The sequence below is a fragment of the Callospermophilus lateralis genome, chromosome 7, assembly GCF_048772815.1.
Source record: "Callospermophilus lateralis isolate mCalLat2 chromosome 7, mCalLat2.hap1, whole genome shotgun sequence".
In the NCBI taxonomy this organism is placed as follows: Eukaryota; Metazoa; Chordata; class Mammalia; order Rodentia; family Sciuridae; genus Callospermophilus; species Callospermophilus lateralis.
In genome coordinates this window covers 108,300,614-108,322,167 of record NC_135311.1, presented here as the reverse complement: position 1 = coordinate 108,322,167, position 21,554 = coordinate 108,300,614, and the positions used below count along the sequence as shown (strand labels likewise).

General features: G+C 35.2%; 1 protein-coding gene across 2 annotated transcripts in view; it reads left to right on the top strand.

Annotated features, from left to right (window-relative positions):
* Cmpk1 (cytidine/uridine monophosphate kinase 1) overlaps positions 1-21,554 on the top strand; it is a 35,141-nt gene that overhangs the window by 11,172 nt on the left and 2,415 nt on the right. Inside the window, exons 2-5 of one of the 2 annotated variants that reach the window (XM_076860449.2) lie at positions 11,823-11,969; positions 18,458-18,610; positions 19,968-20,044; positions 20,283-20,379. In XM_076860449.2, the coding sequence (XP_076716564.1) occupies positions 11,823-11,969; positions 18,458-18,610; positions 19,968-20,044; positions 20,283-20,379 (474 nt within the window). Of the gene's footprint in view, positions 1-11,822; positions 11,970-16,926; positions 17,146-18,457; positions 18,611-19,967; positions 20,045-20,282; positions 20,380-21,554 lie in introns of those variants that run through there. The other variant, XM_076860450.2, reaches the window with a different exon arrangement.

Here is a 21,554-nt window from a genome sequence, read left to right as displayed (position 1 = left end):
TTTTTTTATATTGAGATTCTTTGGAGCAGGGCTGGGGATCAGACCCAGGGCTTTGGTTTTATTTATGTCTTAAAGTAAGGTGTTTTTAGTTTCTTAATATAATTCTTACACATTTAATTTTAGGTTTATTCCTAAATTTAAGTTTTTATTGACATTTTTAATAGAATCTTTTAAATGTGTTTTCTTTAATTAGTCACTGCTAGTAGGTTGAAAAGCTGTTGATCTATTTGCTTATAAAAAGAGCCAGAAGTGGTGGCTCACACCTGTAATTCCAGCAACTAAGGAGGCTAAGGCAGGAGAATAGCAAGTTTGAGACTAGCCTCAACAATTTAGCAAGACCTGTCTCAAAATTAAGAAATTAAAAGGGCTGGGAGTATAGTTCAATGGTAGAGCACCCCTAGATTCAATCCCCAGTACTGAGGGCTTGGGGAGGGATGAAAACAGAAAATAAAAACAAAAAAGAAGTAAGCAAGATAATTTTTTGTTGGTTCTCATAAGCTTTTTAATATCCTCCAGTATATCCCTGATGCTGATTTTTAGAACCTCTGTTTAAGGCTATTTACATAATGAGCTGGATTTTCATATTCTACAATATTTATTGTATTGCTGTACTTCTAAGTTTGCTCCTTTTTTGAATACATTTTATTTGATGTTGAGCTGGTTTGATAGTTCTGTTCCTTTATTGGTGTGTAATTTGTAATTTATCCATTGGTTATTTTGGACTTTGCTCCAAAATAAACTGATTATGAGTAAAAGGTATGTTTGTCTAACTCTTTTCTGATTGGAGTGTTCTCAGAGTAGGTCTTGAATCTAATAGTGTATAGTCCATGATTTTAGGAGTATGTGTTTCAGGAGATTCTTCTGGTTGTTAGAACTAGGAATGATATTTTGTTGTGGCTGGTAGTATAGTGTTCATGTTATTTCTGATAGTATAGATAGTATTTCTGTTTAAAAAATAAAGACTTGAGAAACTGGGCATGGTGATACATCCCTGTAATCCCAGCTTCTTGGGGAGGCTTAAGTGGGAGGATCACAATCTAGAGATCAGCCTGAGCAAGGTAGTAACATGTTGCCTGTCCCCACCAGCCCCCCAAAACAAAAGACCAAGAAAGGTTAAATTTCCCAGTGTCACACTGGGCTGTGGTGGAGTTTAGTTATAAAGCTTTTAGTTTTAGTTATAAAATCATGAAACCACTTGTTCAGCATACTGAGTATTTTTACTTTATTCACCCTTTTCATGTTCTTAGATGAATTCTGTGTTTCTTTAATTGTATTTTCCCATTTGTTTGGTCATTTTGCCAGTGCTCAGATATTTTGTTTGCATATTATTGTCATTCAGAGTTTTATCTTTGTATATTTTTGTCCAGTGTTGATTCTTAAATCTAAATTTTTTTTTCTTAAAGAGTATTTGAGCTATTAAAATGCTATCATTTCTCCTTCCTCTTTTCTCCTTTATAGGATTGTGATGAGTCTCTTTATAAGCAGCATTCTCAAGGAGTTGCATCTCTTAGGCTGACTTTTTTGTTTTTGATTTTTCCCAGGTTGAATTCCATTCTCATTTTAACTTTATTAGTCCTTTTAAAATAAGAAACAAGTACAATTTGGCCAGCTTAGTGGTTGTTGAGAAACCTCTGTTTTATTAGGGCTTCATCAGTCAGATGTATATAAAGACCAGTGTTACCATTGCTGTAGACCTTCTTGAAGTGCTTTCATAGGAATGGAATTAACTGAATTCTAGTCTTAGGTCACTGCCAGTTTGGGTTGTAGTGATATGGGAGGGACTTCTTAAGATACTACTTTTGCCCAGAAATCAGATGAGTATGTAGATTGTAGGCTTTTAGTGATAATAAAAATTGATTATTTAATTAACAAAACTGTGGGTGTTTTCTAAGACTAATAAGACCTCTCTGCCTATTCATTAATGCTGGAAGTTTTCACATGATAATCTATGAACTCCTGATTTCTTTGAGGGTTTCTGGTCCTGGTGGTCTTTTTTTTTTTTTTTTTTTTTTGGCGCTGGGGATTGAACCCAGGGGTCTTTACTCCTGAGCTATATCCCTAGTCCTCTTGATTTTTTTTTTATTTTGAGACAAAGTCTTGCTAAGTTGCTGAGACTGGCCTTGAATTTGGTCTTCTCCCTCAGCATCCTTAGTCCCTGGGATTCCAAGCTTGTGCCACCACTTCCTGCTTGGTCTTCCTCTTTGATCCATTTTCCATTTGCTTCCAATGTAGGAAATGCAAATTCATTCAGAATGATGGAGATGAGTTAAAAGAAATACAAGTACTGGAATTGACCAACTATGAATGAAAAGGAGTGTGAAATTTTCAATTCACAGTTGCTATAAGGACCATTTGGTATGTAAGTAAAATACCATAATCCTCAATTATGTGAGAAGCTTTCTGCAAAATGTTGGAGGGATATCCAGGTCTTAAAAACCTGGTGACTCCTAACTCACTTTTTCTTCAAGTCTATTATTCTGCTTTCTTGCTATTGCTTCTGAACAATCTACTTTTTCCCAAGCAGACATAGTTGATATAGACTAGTAAAGTTGTGGAAATATGAAGAATTTCCTTTATTTTTAGTAGTAGAATTCAAGTCATTTTAGAAATGCAAGTCACTATTATGTCTTTTTTAAAAAATATTTTTTAAAGGGGCTCGAAATGTGGCTTGTGGTAGCCGCTCACCTGGCATGCGTGTGGCACTGGGTTCGATCCTCAGCACCACATAAAAATAACATAAAGATATTGTATCCACCTAAAACTAAAAAATAAACATAAAAAATATTTTTTAAGTTGTACATGGACTTAATATCTTTATTTTTTAATTTTTTATGTGCTGAGGATCGAACCCAGTGCCTCACACAGTGAGGGACCCCTCTTCCACTGAGCTACAACTCCAGCCCTCACTATTACATCTTTTGTAAATACAAACTGTTTATCTCCTCTGAATCAGCTTACTACCCAGCACTTTGTAAACATTTAATAAATATTTGTAGATTTAAAATAAGTTCAAAATGTTGCTTGAATTAAGATTTTTTTACATGAAGATCAAAACATTGAGAAAAATGAAATGGGGCTGTAATTGTCTGCATTTGAATAGATTATCTCATAATCATAGGAAAATATGCTACATGTTAATTTGAAGTATGTCTGCTAATGCTTCTTGCTTAAAAGTTTTAATTTAATTTATAAATTCTATACTTTATAGTTAATGTGGATTCATAATTAAGTAGGTATCATTAAATGCAATGCACAAATTTAGAAATTCAGTGAGTACCAACTGAAAATGAGATTGGAAATCAATTAGCAATTTAAGTCAGATATTATATTCAGCTTTTCTTCCACTGGATCTAGACTTTTTCTTGCTATTTTTTTAAAAAATTATTTTTAGTTGAGGACGGACACAATGCCTTTATTTTATTTATTTTTATGTGGTGCTGAGGATCGAACCCAGTGCCTCACACATGCAAGTGCTCTACCACTGAACTATGACTCCAATTCCTTTCTTTGTTTTTTTATGTTTTCCCCAGAGTGCTGGGGCTTGCAAAATGTTGGAGGGATATTCAGGTCTTGTACATGCTAGGCAAGCACTATGTCACTGAGCTACAGCCCCAAGCCCTAGGATTTTTCTTCTTCTTTTTCTTTCTTTCTTTTTTTTTTTTAAATATATATTTTTAGTTGTTGATGGACCTTTTTTTAATTCACCTATTTATATGCAGTGCTGAAACTGGAAGCCAGTGCCCCACACATGCCAGGCACTGAGCCACAACCCCACCCCCATAGGTTCTTTATCTATCTATCTATCTATCTATCTATCTATGAATGACAGTGGAATGCATTACAATTCTTATTACACATATACAACACAATTTTTCATATCTCTGGTATATACAAAGTATATTCACACCAATTTGTGTCTTCATACATGTACTTTGGATAATAATGATCATCACATTTCACCATCATTAATAACCCCATGCCCGCTTCCTTCCCCTCCAACCCCTTTGCCTTATCTAAAGTTCATCTATTCCTCCCAGAGACTTTTTCTTAACAATGCTTTTTCCTAATGATAATTATAGTAGGAAAAACTGTTTTTAATCCTCTGTGGATGGACTGGAAGGAACCCTAGAAAGTTGGCAAATAAGTACCTGGGCACTGTTATGATTATTATTAATATTTTCAACACTATCAACCACATTCATTTTCTTGACATTTACAGACTGCTACAGGCCGTAACATAAGAATATACATTTCTTTTTTAAATTGGTGCAATATAATTGTATATAATAGAGAGATTCGTTTTGCTATATTTTACATGTACATAATGAAATTTGATCAATCTTATTCTCCAGTTTTTCCTTCCCCTTCACCCTCCTTTAATCCCCTTGCTCTACTCTACTGATCTCCTCCTCCTCCTTCTTCTTCTTCTTCTTCTTATTATTATTATTAATGTGTTACAACTAATAAAAGCAGGATTCATTGTGTATATTCTTTCATACATGGAAATAGCATAATTTGGTAGATTTAATTCCCCAATATTTCTCCAGGCACTGTGATCTTATAGTCAAAGAAAAGTAAATTTTCCAGGACTGGCAAGTATATTCATGGACATTGTTTAGATTAATTGGGGAAATTCTATTAGCTTTGCCTTTGAAACAAATGATGCCCTCACAAAAGTGTCCTGGCATGTTGTAGGCTGTAAAACAATTGTTTGCAACAGGTACCAGACTGGTGAGTACAGATGACTCTTCATAGCACCCACAGCATTTCTTGAATGTTCTTTGGAAAGTGAATTGTTGACAGCCATCATGTAGATTTTTTAAAAAATGCTGATATTTTATTTTGGAGGTATAAACCCAAAGCATTAGTGGTGAGAAAATGGAAGCAAGGCAGGGGTGAATGGTAGGTAATGCAGTGATTGTTTCCAAGCTGGACACTGCTTCATGACAAGCCTTGAAGAGGCCCAGCATGCATATGCCCTGCCTACTTGGGAATCTCCCCAGAGACTTGGCTGTATGGGAGAAATAATGCCTTACAGCAATTCATGGAAGGGAGAGAAGGCAGAATTCATCTGCATGGCTTTCTCCTACCTCCCATTTCCCATTAGTCAAAATTTTCCTCTGTGAGTATTAATTGCCCTACAACTTCAAGGTTGCTGTGGCTACATGGGATGCCAAATTCCATGCCCTATGGTGGGACATTCTATGAGTCTGGAAGAGATAAACTCTGAGCATGTGGATCATGAGTGACAAAGATAATCTTATATAGCTGCGTGTGGTGGCACATGCCTATAATCCCAGCAGCTCGGGAGGCTGAAGCAGGAGGATTGCAAATTCAAAGCTAGCCTCAGCAATTTAGCAAGACCCTAAGTAACTTAGTGAGAACGTGTCTCAAAAGTAAAAAAAAAAAATAAAAATAAAGGGCTGGGGATGTGGCTCAGTGGTTAAGCACCTAGGGGTTCCGTCCCTGGGAGCAAAAAGCGAAAGAAAACCAAAAACCCCAAACCTCCAAAAAACAAAAGCCAAAAAACTGGTGCCTTACATATAACATGTTCAGTATAGGCCAGTACTATTTTTTCCATTTTCCAGAAGGGGAAATAAGGAGATCACAGATCCTTTCTAAGATCACATGGCTAATGAGTGGAAAGTTCAAGATTTAAACATAGTCTGGCTCTGGAAAGACCAGACTTTGGATTTTATGTAGTAGCAAAGGAGAGTCACTAAAAGGTTTCAGGTCAGGGAGTGACTTGATAAAGAGCTTTTCAAACAAACTCTCAATCTCCATTGTGGGGGCTGGGTTTGTGGTTGAGTGCTTGATTGAGTGCTCGCTTAGCACGTTCGAGGCCCTGTGTTCAGTCCTCAGCACCACATAAAAATAAGTAAACAAAACAAAGGTATTGTGTCCAACTACAGCTAAGAAAAATAAATATTTTTTAAAAATCTCCATTGTGCTCGTCTTCTTGTCTGACAACACTTATAATAATAGGTATCCCCAGCGAGGTAAGGCCATTCAAGATAGTCTTTGAGGGGTTTGAGGAACTCTGATGGAGTTCAGAGCTTCATATGGGCTTTGACATTGCCTCTTTTTTTTTAAATTATTTTTTTAGTTGTTGATGGACCTTTATTATATTTATTTATGTGCAGTTCTGAGACTTGAACCCAGTGCCTCACACCTGTTAGGCAAGTGCTACACCACTGAGCTACAACACCAGCCCTTGATGTTGCCTCTTAACCTTTGTCTTCACCTAAGCCTGCTCCTACCAAGAGATGAGGCAGGCACAACCTGAGTAGAAAAGCAAAAATGAGAGGAAGAGATGGACCTTAAGATCAGGAGCAATAGGACCATCTGTCTGTCCACTACTGGCTTGCGGGTCTGGGGATCCTGGCAGCCCCAACATATGGATTTTAAGGTTCACTAATCTTAAAGAGAATACAAAGTAAACTTGGTCTTAAATACTTCATAGATGTTCATTTAAAAGACACATAGTAGTTTTGATTTGCTATGTCCACAATGTCTCCTATGCATGGAGCTCCACAGAGTGCTGATGGATAAACCCCTGCTGAGTGAGCATAACCTTGCTTTGGATGACTTGATACTGGACTACATGAACCTGTTAGTATGATCTCCAGTATGTGAGGCCTCATGCTTAAGCTAAAGTGATACACTTGGGTCACTGTTTGCTGTTCCTTCATTCAGCTTTTCCAGTTCTCTAAGGGAATACCCTGAGCCTAACTCTACCCCACCTGCTGTTGGGGGAATGCAGTTCATGTTTGTAGATATATTCACTTGTTTTCTTGTTGAAACTAGTTAATAAAGTTTTTAAATGTGGTTGTAAAACAAAATTAAAACATTTTACTCCGTTGCTTTAAAAATATATTTGTATCTAGTATTTCTGCTTCCTTCCTTCTGTGTACATTTAGGAACTTGCTATTTATGCATCATTTGTATGTTGAACATTTTTATTTTTATTGTTCACATAGAACTACATAATCTGATTTTTTTAAAAATATTTTTTTTTTTAGTTGTAGTTGGTGACAATACCTTTATTTTATTTATTTATTTTTATGAGGTGCTAAGGGTTGAACCCAGGGCCTCACAGATGCTAGGTGGGCGCTCTACTGCTGAACCACAACCCCAGCCCATAATAATTTTTGTATGTGGTGTTGGGGATCAAACCCAGGACCCTGTGCGTGCTCGGGAAATGCTGTACTACTGAGCTATATTGGTCTCCAGATTAATCAAGTCGTTTGAGCCAGGCACGGTGTGCATGCCTGTAATCCCAGTGGCTCAGTAGGCTGAAGCAGGAGGATTGCAAGTTCAAAGCTAGCTTCAGCAGCTTAGGGAGGGCCTAAGCAACTTAATGAGACTCTGTCTCAAAATTAAAACATATAAAAGGGACTGTGAATGTGGCTTAGTGGTTAAGTGCCCCTGGGTTCATTCCTCAGTACCAAAAACAAAAAACAAACAAACACAAAAGATGGTTTGATATTTGATGCTATATTGGCAGCATTTGCATAGTTGCTGTAAAACAGAATGTTTTTGTACTTGTTGAACATGATTCCTTTTGCTCCCTCCAGATCTTAGTGTGAGATTCATGAAAGTGGTTGAGTTATTCAGCTTCTTCATTAGTTGCTTTTGTTTTGTTTTGTTTTTGTGATGCTGAGGGTCAAACCCAGGGCCTTGTGCATGCGAGGCAAGCACTCTACCAACTGAGCTATATCCTGAGCCCTGAGTTTTTCAACTTCTTTAAGGAAAAAATGAAAATAAAAAATATAGACAGTTACACTAAATAAATTATTTATTACACTGTATTGTTTTCTCATTTTACCCAAGGGGAAATGGCAATATAATATAGCATCTTAAGGGACTTAGCTTAACTGTCATCCTATTCCCTGACCTAATATATGATTTCTAAGTTTATGTATTTGTCACTAGAAAACTACTACTTTTCAATTGACTGGTAGCTGGTAATTGTAGTTATTGTCCGTTACAGTATTTATAAGGTGCTGTGGCTGTGAATGTAACCCTTAAGACTGTAGTTAGTGACCCACTAGGTTTTAATTGCTAGAAAGTCTCAGGATGTAAAAAAGTTTTGGTAAAGGTTGGAAAATGTCCATTCTTGCTTTCCTAAAAATTGGCATCAGTGATTACTTAATAACAACAGAATGTTTTGAAAATATACCCACAAGAGTTTAGCTGTTATTAAAATGCCATAATAACTAGTATGTAAGTGATCATTCCTTTTTTGTTGCTGTTGCAACTCTGTGGTAAGAGGATAACTTCAACAAAATCCTTAAGAAGAATATAATATGAAAAGGTATCTGGTAAGAGAATTTTAAAAAATGGAATGTGGATGAGAAGTTGAAAGACACTTGTATAGGTTTAACATAACATAGTTTAAATTACCTTGCAGGTCAGGTTATTTTCTCTTTGATAAACCATAAAATTCTCTTTTATAATATCATTTATATATATATCTATAGTTTACTGGTTTCTATTTTTTAAAAAATAGTGTTATAGTGCCAAACCCCATTTTAATGCAATATAAAGCTTGCAAATTTGGGCTCTCCTGTGTCAGGAAACAAACAGTATACTAATTTCTAAATTACTAGCTAGGCTTCTAAATGTACATGTTTTTCATACAGCAGAGATTGTAAAGCAATCTGTATCATTGATGTTTTCACTGAGTGTTTGCCATTGTTTGATACTGTTTGTCTCTGCATTTATTCAATATTACCATATGCTGTAATCACTAGATCCCAGCAAGAGGAGACTGCCAAGTAGTAGCCAAAATAAACAGTGGGAAATGAAGCTGCTATAAAATTTTGTGGACAGCAGTTACATTGTGCTCTTTGAAAATTGTACATAGTAGGTGGGAAAGTAGGTCATGCCTCATTTTTTAAATAAAGTCCTTTTCTTTAAACAGCTTTCAGAAGTTTGCCTATACTCAGCGATCCAAATAGGCATTTATAAATGATGTGAAATAATTTAAAAATAAGTTTAAATAATTAAACAACTTTGTATTTCTATTTCATGTAAATGTGGTTTTTCAATAAAAATACTAATTGTAGTAATTAGATATCACTTTTTGGTCATTTCTTCTAGTGGAAGGACTTATATGACTAAGAGACAGGGATGATATTAAGGTTTTTGTTTGTTCTCATTTAGCTTTATACCCAAGTTAAGTCAGCAAATAATCTGTTCAGAGTTTGTTTTCCTTTATTGACCACTGTACTGCTAGCTTACTATTTATTTAGTAAGCAAGAACAAGCTTAACCAAGAATTTTGGAAAGTAGGAAAAAGGTAAACAGTATGGCTTCTGCCATTCAAAAAATAAATAAATAAAATGACCCTTGGACTGGGGATATAGCTCCTTGGTAAAGCACCTGCCTGGTGTTCATGAGTCCTTGTGTTTGATTTCCAGAACTGTTAAAACAACAACAACAACAACAACAACAACAACAACAACAAAAAAAACCACTTAAACAAAACAAAGCTCACCATATCCTGGATAATTGAAAGAGCTGTTTTTTATAAAATGAGAAATCAAACAGTTTAAAAGATGGATAATAGTGTGGGCTATCTCAAATCTTCACATGGAAATTTAATATAACATTTAAATTATCCAAGTATTTATCATAGATAAGATAAAAATCTATATTGGAAATCTTAAAGAATTTGGGATGTTGGTTGGTGCAACTAATATTTTTTTAAATTTCTTAGTTATAGGTGGACACAACGTCTTTATTTTTCATTACTCAGAATTATTTCTTACATTGTATTGTTTTCTCATTTAACCCAAGGGGAAATGGCAATATAATATAGCATCTTAAGGGACTTAGCTTAACTGTCATCTTATACCCTGACCAAATATATGATTTCTAAGTCCTGAATAATAAATATCTATGCCATAATAATAATACTGTACTGTTGACCTTTTATAAGATACTCATATCTGTTGCTTCACTTAAGCTCCTTTAGTTTTTTTGTCAAAACCCATTAAAGTAAGTGTCTGTCTGTCTGTCTCTTTCTATATATATATAAAACATATGTGCATTGTATAAAAACACTTCAGTCAACCACTGGCTACATGTATGATTTGGTGCCATAAGATATATCACTAAAGTAAGGCTTTGTAGCTGTCTTAGTTTGTGTAAGTATACACTGATGTTCACACAACAACAAAAATCATCTGATGACACATTTCTCAGAGGTATCTTTGTCATTAAGTCATATATTCCTTATTGATAGGAATAAGGTCTGAGAAATGTGCCATTAGGCATTTTGTTGTTTGAGCACCACCGAGTGCACTTTCACCTACCTGCATGATTTAGGGTAGTTACTCAATATGGCCTCTTGATGCAGTCAGTAGACACAGTAAGCCTGAGATGTTTGAGGCTGATGCTGGGAACATGTCATAAACAGGTGTTTTTTGGCGGGGAGGGTGGATACTGGGATTAACCTCAGGGTGCTTAAACACTGAACTACATTCCCAGCCCTATTTTGTATTTTATTTAGAGACCGGGTCTCACTGAGTTGCTTAGTGCCTTGCTTTTGTGAGGCTGGCTTTGAACTCATGATCCTCTTGCCTTAGCTTCCCATGCCACTGGGACTATGGGTGTGCACCAATTTTTCAATAAATAGAAGGAACGCACTCTAAATTATAAAAAGTATAGGAAATATATAAACCAGTAATATTGTTTATTATTATCAAGAAGTATGAACTATACATAATTGCACGTACTATACTTTTATATGAGTGGCAACACTTTGGGTTTTTTTTTTATGCCAGCATTGCCAATGTTATGTGAGTAATACATTGTGCTACAACTTGTCAGCTATGGTATCACTAAGCAATAAAAATTTTTTACTCCATTATAATCCTATGTACCATCATATATAGTGAATCATCATTGACAGAAACATTGTTATGCAGTGCATGACTGTGTATTATATGAAAAGATAAGGTAAATATCTTCATGATAACAAGAATGTAATTGAATGGCTTTTATGCCCAAATAGTAGTAGACAATTTATGTGCATTGTCGCATTTAATTATACCTACAAACTTGAAAAGTCGGTTTCTGTATTCCCACTTTACAAATGAGACTTCTTATCACAAGTAGAAAGCTAGAAAATGGACTTTGGGGCATGATAGGAGTGGTCTAGGTAGAGAGACATTGATACTTTCAGGCACATTTGATTATGTGAGCACTCTCCAGAGTGGTCAGGAAAGGTGATTTTGTGGGGAAGGTAGATCTTATGCTATTTACTATTAAAGGAAAAACAAATGGAATGAATTTTATAAATGGTGATGTTTAATTTAGGCTTTTGGGGGGCGTGTATACTAGGGATGGAACACAAGGGCTTTATATGTGCTAGGGTCTTGACCCCTAGCCACACTCCCCACCCCCAATTTAGACATTTCAAGTTTAAGAAAGCAGAAATTTTTATAGAAGGTAGGTGTAGCCAAGTCGTAAGATTTTTGATGTTTTGTCTTGATTCATATAAATTTCTGTTAGACTTTTCTTTGAACAGTATTTATAGTACTTAAGCTTGGGTTGTGTTTGTGCAGGAGTATAATGAGGTACTAATGCCTTGAACATTTAAGATAAATTTGGGAATGATTTTATGTTTACACACATGTTTATGAAGGGTAAGGATACTTATTAGTAATCCCACTGGAGTATATGAAATCTCAAATTTTTTTATTAATATACAAGCAAAACTTGTTTATTGTTGAAAGTTAGAATAAAAAATGTATAGTCCTACTACTGGGTTTGAATGAATTTTGAGTTTTTTCCTTTTTGTTGTTTCTTTAGAAATATGGCTACACACACCTCTCTGCAGGAGAACTTCTTCGTGATGAAAGGAAGAACCCAGATTCACAGTATGGTGAACTCATTGAAAAGTACATTAAAGATGGAAAGATTGTACCGGTTGAGATAACCATCAGTTTATTAAAGAGGGTAAGGAGCAGAAATGCCAACCAGTTCAGAGCAGCAAGGAAGCAAATTAAATCCACCCTTTTTGGAGTAGTGGAACAGTAGAAGTGTTGAATTCCTTGCATGTGGAAGGTAGTCATGATGTTTGAGAATGGCGGAACTGGAAACTCTACTTTCCCTTGGGAAGAAATTGAACAGCTGTATACCTCAACTTAACAATCTGTGTGTACATACTTGAGCCTTTCCTTTGCAACATACAAACAGTTGTTCTGTTTTCCATTTCTCTTTCTTCTTTTCCCTCTTCTCTTTTCTTACCCCTTGACCCAAGTCCTTTGGGTATAATTTGAGGAGCGGGAAAATGGGGTCAAATGGTGGTTCCATTCCAAGTATTCTGAGGACTCTCCATACTGCTTTTCATAGTGGTTGCCACAGTTTGCAGTCCCACCAGCAATGTATGAGTGTACCTTTTCCCCCACATGCTGGCCAACATTTATTGTTACTTATATTCTTGATAATTGCCATTCTGAATGGAATTAAATGGAATCTCAGTATAGTTTTAATTCACATTTCTCTAATTGCTATATTTGTTGACCATTCATATTTCTTCTTCTGTGAAGTGCCTGTTTAGTTCCTTTACTTAATTATTGGTAGGATTATTTTTTTTGGGGGGGGGTAAGTTTTTTGACTTCTTTATTTATCCTGAAGATTAATGCTCTGAGGTTCAGGTGGTAAAGATTTTCTCTGCATTCTATAGGCTCTCTGTTCACATTCTTGATTGTTTCCTTTGCTGTGAAGCTTTTTAGTTTGATACCATCCTATTTACTGATTCTCGATTTTATTTCTTGTGATTTGGGAGTCTTGAGAAAGTCAATTCCTAAGAAGACATGATGGAGAGTTGGGCCTAGTTTTTCTTTTAGTGGGCTCAGGGTTTCTGATCTAATGCTTAGGTCCTTGATCAACTTAGAGTTGAGTTTTGTGCTAGGTGAGAGATGGGGTTTAATTTCATTCTACTACATATGTATTTCCAGTTTTCCCAGCACCATTTGTTGAAGAAGCTATCTTTTCTCCAATGTATGTTTATGGCACCTTTGTCTAGTATGAGATAACTGTATTTATGTGGGTTTGTCTCTGTGTCTTCTATTCTCTTCCATTGGTATTCATGTCTGTTTTTGTGCCAATAGCTCTGTAGTATAATTTAAGGTCTGGTATTGTGATGCTTCCTGCATCACTTCTCTTTTTTTTTAATATTTATTTTTTAGTTGTAGTTGGACACAATACTTTCATTTTATTTATTTTTATGTGGTGCTGATGATTGAAACCAGGGCCTTGCAGGTGCTTGGTGAGTGCTCTACCGATGAGCCACAACCCCAGCCCCTGCATCACTTTTCTTACCAAGGATTGCTTTGGCTATTCTGGGCCCCTTATTTTTCCGATTGATTTTCATGATTGCTTTTTCTATTTCTATGAAGAATGTCAATGGAATTTTAATAGGAATTTCATTAAATCTGCATAGCACTTTTGGTAGTATGGCTATTTTGACAATATTAATTCTGCCTATCCACAAACATGGGAGATCTTTCCATCTTCTCACATTGTCCTCAGTTTCTTTCTTTAGTTTTCTGTAGTTTTCATTGTAGAGGTCTTTCACCTTTTTGTTAGATTGATTCCCAAATATTTTATTTATTCATTTATTCATTTATTTTGAGGCTATTGTGAATGGAATGGTTTTCCTAATTTCTCTTTCAGCTGATCATCATTGGTGTATAGGAACACAATTGACTTATGGGTCTTAATTTTATATCCTACTACTTTGCTGAATTTGTTTATGAGTTCTAGAAGTTTTCTGGAGGTTTTGGGGTCTTCTAAATATGGAACCATGTTGTTGGCAAATAGGGATAGTTGGAGCTCTTCTTTTCCTATTTGTATCCTTTTAATTTCTCTGTTGAACAGGAATGGTGAAAGAGAGTGTTCCTGTCTTGTTCCAGTTTTTAGAGGCAATGTTTTCAATTTTTCTCCATTTAGAATGTTGGCCTTGGGTTTAACATATATAGCTTTTACAATTGTAATGTATATTCCCTAGTTTTCCTAGTGTTTTGAACATGAATGGATGCTATATTTTGTCAAGTGCTTTTTCAGCACCTATTGAGATGATTATATGATTATTGTCTTTAAGTCTACTGATGTGTTGAATTGTTTATTGATTTCTGTATGTTGAGCCAACCTTGCACCCCTTAATGAACCTCATTTGATCATGGTGCACTATATTTTTAACATGTTTTTGTATGCAATTTGTAGTATTTTATTAAGAATTTTTTCCTCTTTGTTTACCAGGGATATGGGTTTAAAGTTTTCTTTCCTTGATGTGTCTTTGTCTTGTTTTGGCATCAGAGTGATGCTAGCTTCATAGAATGAGTTTGGAAAGGTTCCCTCCTTTTCTTTTTCATGGAATAATTTGAGGAAGATTGGTGTTAGTTCTTCTTTGAAGCTTTGGTAGAACTCGGCTGAGAATCTGTCTGGTCCTGGAGTTTTCTTTGTTGGTAGGCTTTTGATGGCATCTTCAATGTCATTGCTTGAAATTGATCTGTTTAAATTTTCTGTGTCCTCCTGATTCAATTTGGATAGGTTATATATATATGTCTCCAGAAATTTGTTGATGTCTTCAAGATTTTCTATTTTATTGGAGTATAAATTTTCAAAATAGTTTCTGATTATCATTTATATTTCTGATTATCATTTATATTTCAGTATCCATAGTGATATTTCCTTTTTCATCATGAAGTTTAGTAATTTGAGTTTTTTCCTTCTTTCTCTTAGTTAGCATTTATTTTGTTGATTTTTTGAATTTTTTGATTGTTTTATTGATATTGGCTCTGATTTCAATCATTTCCTCACTTCTGCTTTTAGTGTTGATTTGTTCTTTTTCTAGGGCTTTGAGATGTAATGTTAAATTAGTTATTTGGTGACTTTCTATTTTTTTAATTTCATTGCTAGTTTCTTCTGCTATCCATTGGTCATTAAATAATGTATTATTTAGAGTCCAGGTGTTAGTGTATTTCATTTTTTATTTTATCGTTGATTACTAATTTCATTCCATTATGATCTGATAGAATGCAAGGTATGATATTTCTCTTCTCTGTTTTTAGATTTGCCAAAAGTTGCTTTGTGGCTTAAGATATGGTCTATTTTAAAGAAGGATTCGTGTGCTGCTGCGAAGAAAGTATATTCAGTCATTGATGGATGAAATATTCTATACATGTCTATTAAGTCTAAATTATTTGTATTTTTTAGTTGTATATCTTCTTCATTTAGTTTTTGTTTGGAGACTCTGTCTAGTGGTGAGAGGTGCATTAAAGTCACTCAGTATTATTGTGTTGTGATCTATTTGCTTCTTGAAATTGAAAATGGTTTTGTTTGATGTATGTAGATGCTCCATTGTTTGTGGCATAAATATTTACAATTGTTATGTCTTATTGATGTATTTTTTCCTTAAACAGCATGAAATGACCTTCTTTGTTCCTTCTGATTAGCTTTGGCTTGAAGTCCACTTTATCTGATAAAAGGCTAGAAACCCCCTGCTTGTTTACGAGATATATGAGAATGATGTTTTTTCCCATCCTTTTACCTTCAGTGTGTGGATGACTTTGCCTATGAGATGAGCTTTTTGGAGGAGACAGCATATTGTTGAGTCTTGTTTTTTAATCAATCTGCCAGTCGATGTCCTTTGATTAATAAGCTTAAGCTATTTACATTCAATGTTATTATTGAGAAATGATTTTTATTCCCTGTCATTTTTATGGATTTGTGGTTTTTAATTTGTATTAGTTTCTCTTTTGATTGATTTTCTTCTAGTATATTTCCTCCTTTTGCTTGTTTTCACTTTTATTTTTCATTTCTTCTTCATGAAAAATTTTATTGAGTATGTTTTGTACTGTGGGCTTTCTAGTTGTGAATTCTTTTAACTTTTGTTTGTCATGGAAGATTTTTATTTAATCATCAAATCTGAAGTTAATTTTGCTGGGTATAGTATTCTTGGCTGGCATTCATTTTCTTTCAGAGCTTGGTATGCATTATCTCAATACCTCCTAGCTTTGAGGGTCTGAGTTGAGAAATCAGCTGAGATCTGTATTGGTTTCCCTCTAAATGTGACCTGTTGTTTTTTCTCTGGCAGCTTTAAAATTCTATCATTACTCTGTATATTAGGCATTTTCATAGTAATGTGCCTTGGTGTGGGTCTGTTGTAATCCTCCTCTATTTGATTTTCCATTTCATTCTTATGATTTGTGAAATTTTCAGATATTATGTATTTGAAAAGATTGTGTATTCCTTTGGTTTATATTTCTGAGCCTTCATCTATCCTAATAAATCTTATATTTGGTCTTTTCATGCCATCCCATATTTCTTGCAAATTCTATTCATGTTCTTTTAACATCTTTTTTACATGGTCAACTTTATTTTCAAGATTATATATTTTGTCCTCATTGCCTGAAACTCTGTTTTTCAAGTGGTCTAGTCTGCTGGTGATGCTTTCCATTGAATTTTTAATTTTGTTTATTGAGTCTCTCATTTTGAGAATTTCTTCTTGATTTATCTTTTTTTAAAAAATTTCTCTTTATTGAAATTATCTTTCACTTCCTGTACTTTCTCTGATTTCACTCCTTATATTACCCTTTCCCTTGCAGATCAGTTTAACTATGAACATTCTGAACTCCTTCTCTGACATTTCTTACAATAGATTCTCTACCATGCGGCCGGCGCAATGGTTTCATTAATGAGGTTCTTGGCATAAAAGTTAGCTAGCAGAGATCGAAATAAACACACAGACTCAGTTACCTTTTTCTATGACCAGGTCCGAGACGGCTCCCCTCTCTTGTTCCCACGTCTAACCGCCGGCAGGGCAGCAAGGATTACTCAGGGCTAGCAGGAGAGAGAGAGAGAGAGCACGCCAGGGAGTAGCCTTTTATTGGGGAGCAAGAAATTCAGGGGATAATTCCATCCAATGAAGGTTGAAGGGGGGGGCCGCACTCCAAGGTCAGGGTCAGTGATTGGGCCTCCGGGGTCAGTGGTCAGTTACACCCCCACACGGACAGGTTCTCTCAACAGGAGAGGGCCGGGAAAGCTCCGACACAGCCAGAGCGCCTCAGACCCTAACCGGGAGTCACCCAGTCACGTGCGAGAATGGCTCCCGACAAGATTCTGTTATGCAAGTATTTTGTTTTGTTTGGGGTGATTTGTTCCCTTGTTTTTTCATGCTGTTTGTGTGTTTACCCATCTAATTGTATGGATCTGAAGTAGTAGAGTTTCTATACTGTGGACTTAACAGTGTCCCTGAGTGTTTAGGGGGAAACAAATAATAATGATAACTAATGCAAACAACATACAGCATTAAGCAAATAGTTCCTGCTATGACAACTACAGTTGCAAGAATGATAAAACATTTACCCTGAGGTGAGAAATTTTCCTTCATCCTGGCCTTCTGTCATGATGCTCTGTCTCCCCTCAGTACCAGAGAGATGAAGTCAATTGACCGTGGACTGAGACCCCTGAAACTATGAACCAAAATAAACTTGAGATCTGGAGAAGTTTGAGTCTTTAGTCCCCGATATATCCTTGTTTCCTGATATATATTCTTTCTTCCTTAGAAGTCTGTCAATTCCTTTGATGTGTCCATTTCTGATTCATTTCACCCCATTCTTAATTTTCTGGTAGAGGCTGAAAGCAGGATTCTTTTTTCCCCATTATGCTTGCTTCACTTGAACCAAATATTTAAGCTGATGTCTGCATCATTGCACAGAAAAATAATTAAATAGAGAAGAGGAGAGTAGAGAAACAAAGAAGAAATGAAAATATAATATTGAGGATAAAGATTTAGCTGCCACTCTCTTGCTCAGCTCTGATGAAAGAGCAGGGCTTTCTGGCACTCACAGAGCTGCTGCTAAAGGAAGGCAGGATAGCCTTTACTAACCCATTTTGTCCCATTGTCCCAGATGTGGAACCCCTATAAAAACTTAAATGTAGTATATAATATGTAATACAATTTTATAGCACATAATATATAATTATATAATAGAAGACAGTTATAGTGATTATAATATTAATAAACAATAATATATAAGTTCTAGATGATTATTTCCAGTCTATTTTAATGCACCCATGTCAGTTTCATTGGGATATCTGCAAAACTGAAGACTTGAGACTTGAACAGCAACAGCTATTGAATAAAAGTTTTTTTTGTTTTTTTTTTTTTTTTAGAGAGAATTTTTTTTTTTTAGTATTTATTTTTTAGTTATCGGAGGACTCAACATCTTTGTTTGTATGTGGTGCTGAGGATCGAACCTGGGCCGCACGCATGCCAGACGAGCGCGCTATCACTTGAGCCACATCCCCAGCCCCTGAATAAAAGTTTTGAGGATATAAAACTGGAAATGAAAACAATAACAAAACACCCACAGATCCACTATTCTGCTTAAGAAATTTGTTAATGTAGTACTAAAACCTAAATCTTTTTTCTTTAGGAAATGGATCAAACCATGGCTGCCAATGCCGAGAAGAATAAATTCTTGATTGATGGATTTCCAAGAAATCAAGATAATCTTCAAGGTTGGAACAAGACCATGGATGGGAAGGCAGATGTATCTTTTGTTCTGTTTTTTGACTGTGATAATGAGGTAAGAGGAAAATCTTTATCTGCCCACATCAGCTTTAAGCAATGATTGTCATCTATTAAGAGAAAAACTAAGTGATTTTATTTCTATTTGCGGGTTTTTGTTTTTTTTTTAATCAGTATTTTTCCAGTTGGTTAACTGGGTGGACAGAACAGGACTATCTTGCTGTTGGAGTATTAACAGCTGCTTGACATCAGCAGCTTGGTGAACCTAAAATTTGATTTAATTTCACAATAACAAGAATCAGTTCTTTTAAATTTAAGAATTGCCATGCATGGCTGGGTACAGTGGCACACACGTAATTTCTGCTATGGAGGCATCAGTTCAAGGCCAGCCTGAGCAACTGAGGCCTTGTCTCAAAAAAAAACTTAAACAGAAACAAAAAAGGTAGAGTATCCCTATGTTCAATCCTAGTACTGCAAAAGAAAGGGGCGGGGGAGAATTGACATGCACCATGATGTTATGTAATGAAACTGAACTACTATTTTTTAAAATATTCAGTGTTCTCAGAGAGTGTATTGTTTACGGGGGGGACTTTTCTGGAAAGTTAGGGAGGCTTTCTTTTTAAAAGAAACCTGCAGTATAGCCCAGTTCACTTCTAATAACATGCCCAGACATACCTTTAAATAACTAAATGAATTTCTTATTTAATTAAAAGGCCTGACTGTCTGACAACTGCTGTGATATAAATTTCATTAAATTAATGCCAACAGCCTGAAAGAATAAGAATCTAAAGTACTGCCTTAAAGGAAGTTGGCTATTCTTAGATTGAGTTACAGATGTGCCTTTGGTAGAGTCTTGCTGCAGCCTTTGAGTTGTTTTAAATGTAACTCTTCTTCTAACCCCCCAAAATATGTTTTCATTTATCCTTCAAAGTTAACTTTAGAATGTTACCACAGCTTTATAACTAAAAAATGTTTATTCACAATTAACAAGAAATGCTTTATTCAAATATGTTGACTCTTAAATATTTGGATATTTATGGAATTACTGTAAAGTAAGCAAAAATGAAACCAAGTTTGAGGCATGTAATTCATACCTAATAAGTTAATAATATATCCGAGATGGAACCATATACATACAGATCTTCTTTTTATTGCGGTTTGAAAAAAAATATACACAGGAAAAACTGAGTCATGAATGAATTCTTATTATGTTCTGTACTTATTTAACCTAGTTTATATAAATTGTACCACATGTTTAATTTAAAAAGAGTTGCATATTGATTAATGAATTAGACACATTGGGTTTAATGCAGGATATTTTTGGTAGTTTTTTCAAACTTTTCAGGCTAAAAGAATGGCAAGCTCATATCTTTCTGTTTTTTAAATAACGTTTTTACTTAAATATCTCTTTTTAGATCTGTATCGAACGATGTCTTGAGAGGGGAAAGAGTAGTGGTAGGAGTGATGACAACAGAGAGAGCTTGGAAAAGAGGTACTTTTCAGTTTTTACATTTAACCATCTCAATCCCAGTGTGGAGCTTGAGTGACAAATTAAATTCCTGTCCTGTTTTAGTGTAGAAAACTAAATTAAAAGGTTCTGCTGATACAGGTGCAGTGGCTTGTGTAAGGAGAGGATGCTGAGGCATTTGGGTTGGGCCTAATGTCCTCTGAGCCATTCTGTAACATGGAAGAAGATACCTAGAATCTTATGATATTTGCTTCTTTTACAGAATTCAAACTTACCTTCAGTCAACAAAGCCAATTATTGACTTATATGAAGAAATGGGGAAAGTCAAGAAAATAGACGCTTCTAAGTCTGTTGATGAAGTGAGTGTCCCTGGCCTGTTTTTGAGAAAGAGTCAAATGAAAATGTGATTATTTCTTCAGAAGTAGGCAGGAGTAAAATAAAAACTAATGACAGATTAGTTTATTTGCTTTTCAAGACACTTGAGAATCAATGAGAAAATAGGTTTTTCTCTCTTTTGAATATCAGGTCTAAAATAGGTTTTACAACTTCAGATTTGTTCTTCATGAGAAATGGGTGGTTTATTCATTCTAAATCTCTTTTCCTAAACACTGGAACATTGGTATTTTGATCGCTGTGATTTGGATCATTTAATTTTTTAAAAAAATCTATAGTGTGACTGGCAAGTCATCTAGTGCAAGAGCTCCACAGTGCCTTCTCCTTTTTCATCACAGAACACATAGCTCCAAAGGTGCAGGGTTTCCACAACTCATCTCTGCCTTCATAAATCAGTGATCTCTAAATTGTTTGAGCCTGCACATTTTCTAATGTTTCTTAGTTCACTAATTGCTCTTTCTCTTATTCTTTGACTCACCTTTCTTTTATATTCATAAGATAGAAAGGTCCAGAAGAAGAATATTCAGTGAATCTTTTTAAAAATCTGTTAACACTTTCTGTAGAGGTAATACATAAGAAAACTTTATTTTTTAGAATTAGAACTAAGGAAATAAGCCACTTCAGTTTACATTTTACTAAAGTATTGATAGCCTGTCAAGAAGTATGTTTTGAGTCGGTTGAAGTGATACATACCTGTAATCTTATGACTTTGGAGACTCAGGCAGGAGGATTACAAATTTGAGGCTAGCCTGGGCAGCTTAGTGAGACCTGTCTCAAAAAAAAACAAACCCATCTGGGGATGTGGCTTATTCGTGGAGTGCCCTCGGCTCTATACCCAGTATGGCAAAAACAAACAAAAAATTATGTTTTATCCTAAAAGCATCAATAAAATTGAATGCACATGTTCGTAATTTTATGTTTATGATGTTTAAAGTGAAATAGATGAACCTAAGAAATTATGTGATTTTAAAAAATAGATCCATTTTAAAAATTAATGTAACATTGGTTTTAATAACAATTTATCTATATGGTAGGGTTTTTTTTTTTTTTTTTTGTCCCCCCTGTTTTGCCCACTCTTCATCCCATGCCATCTCCATGCCGTGAACTGAATCCATGGCCTTGCACATGTTATATGGTGTTT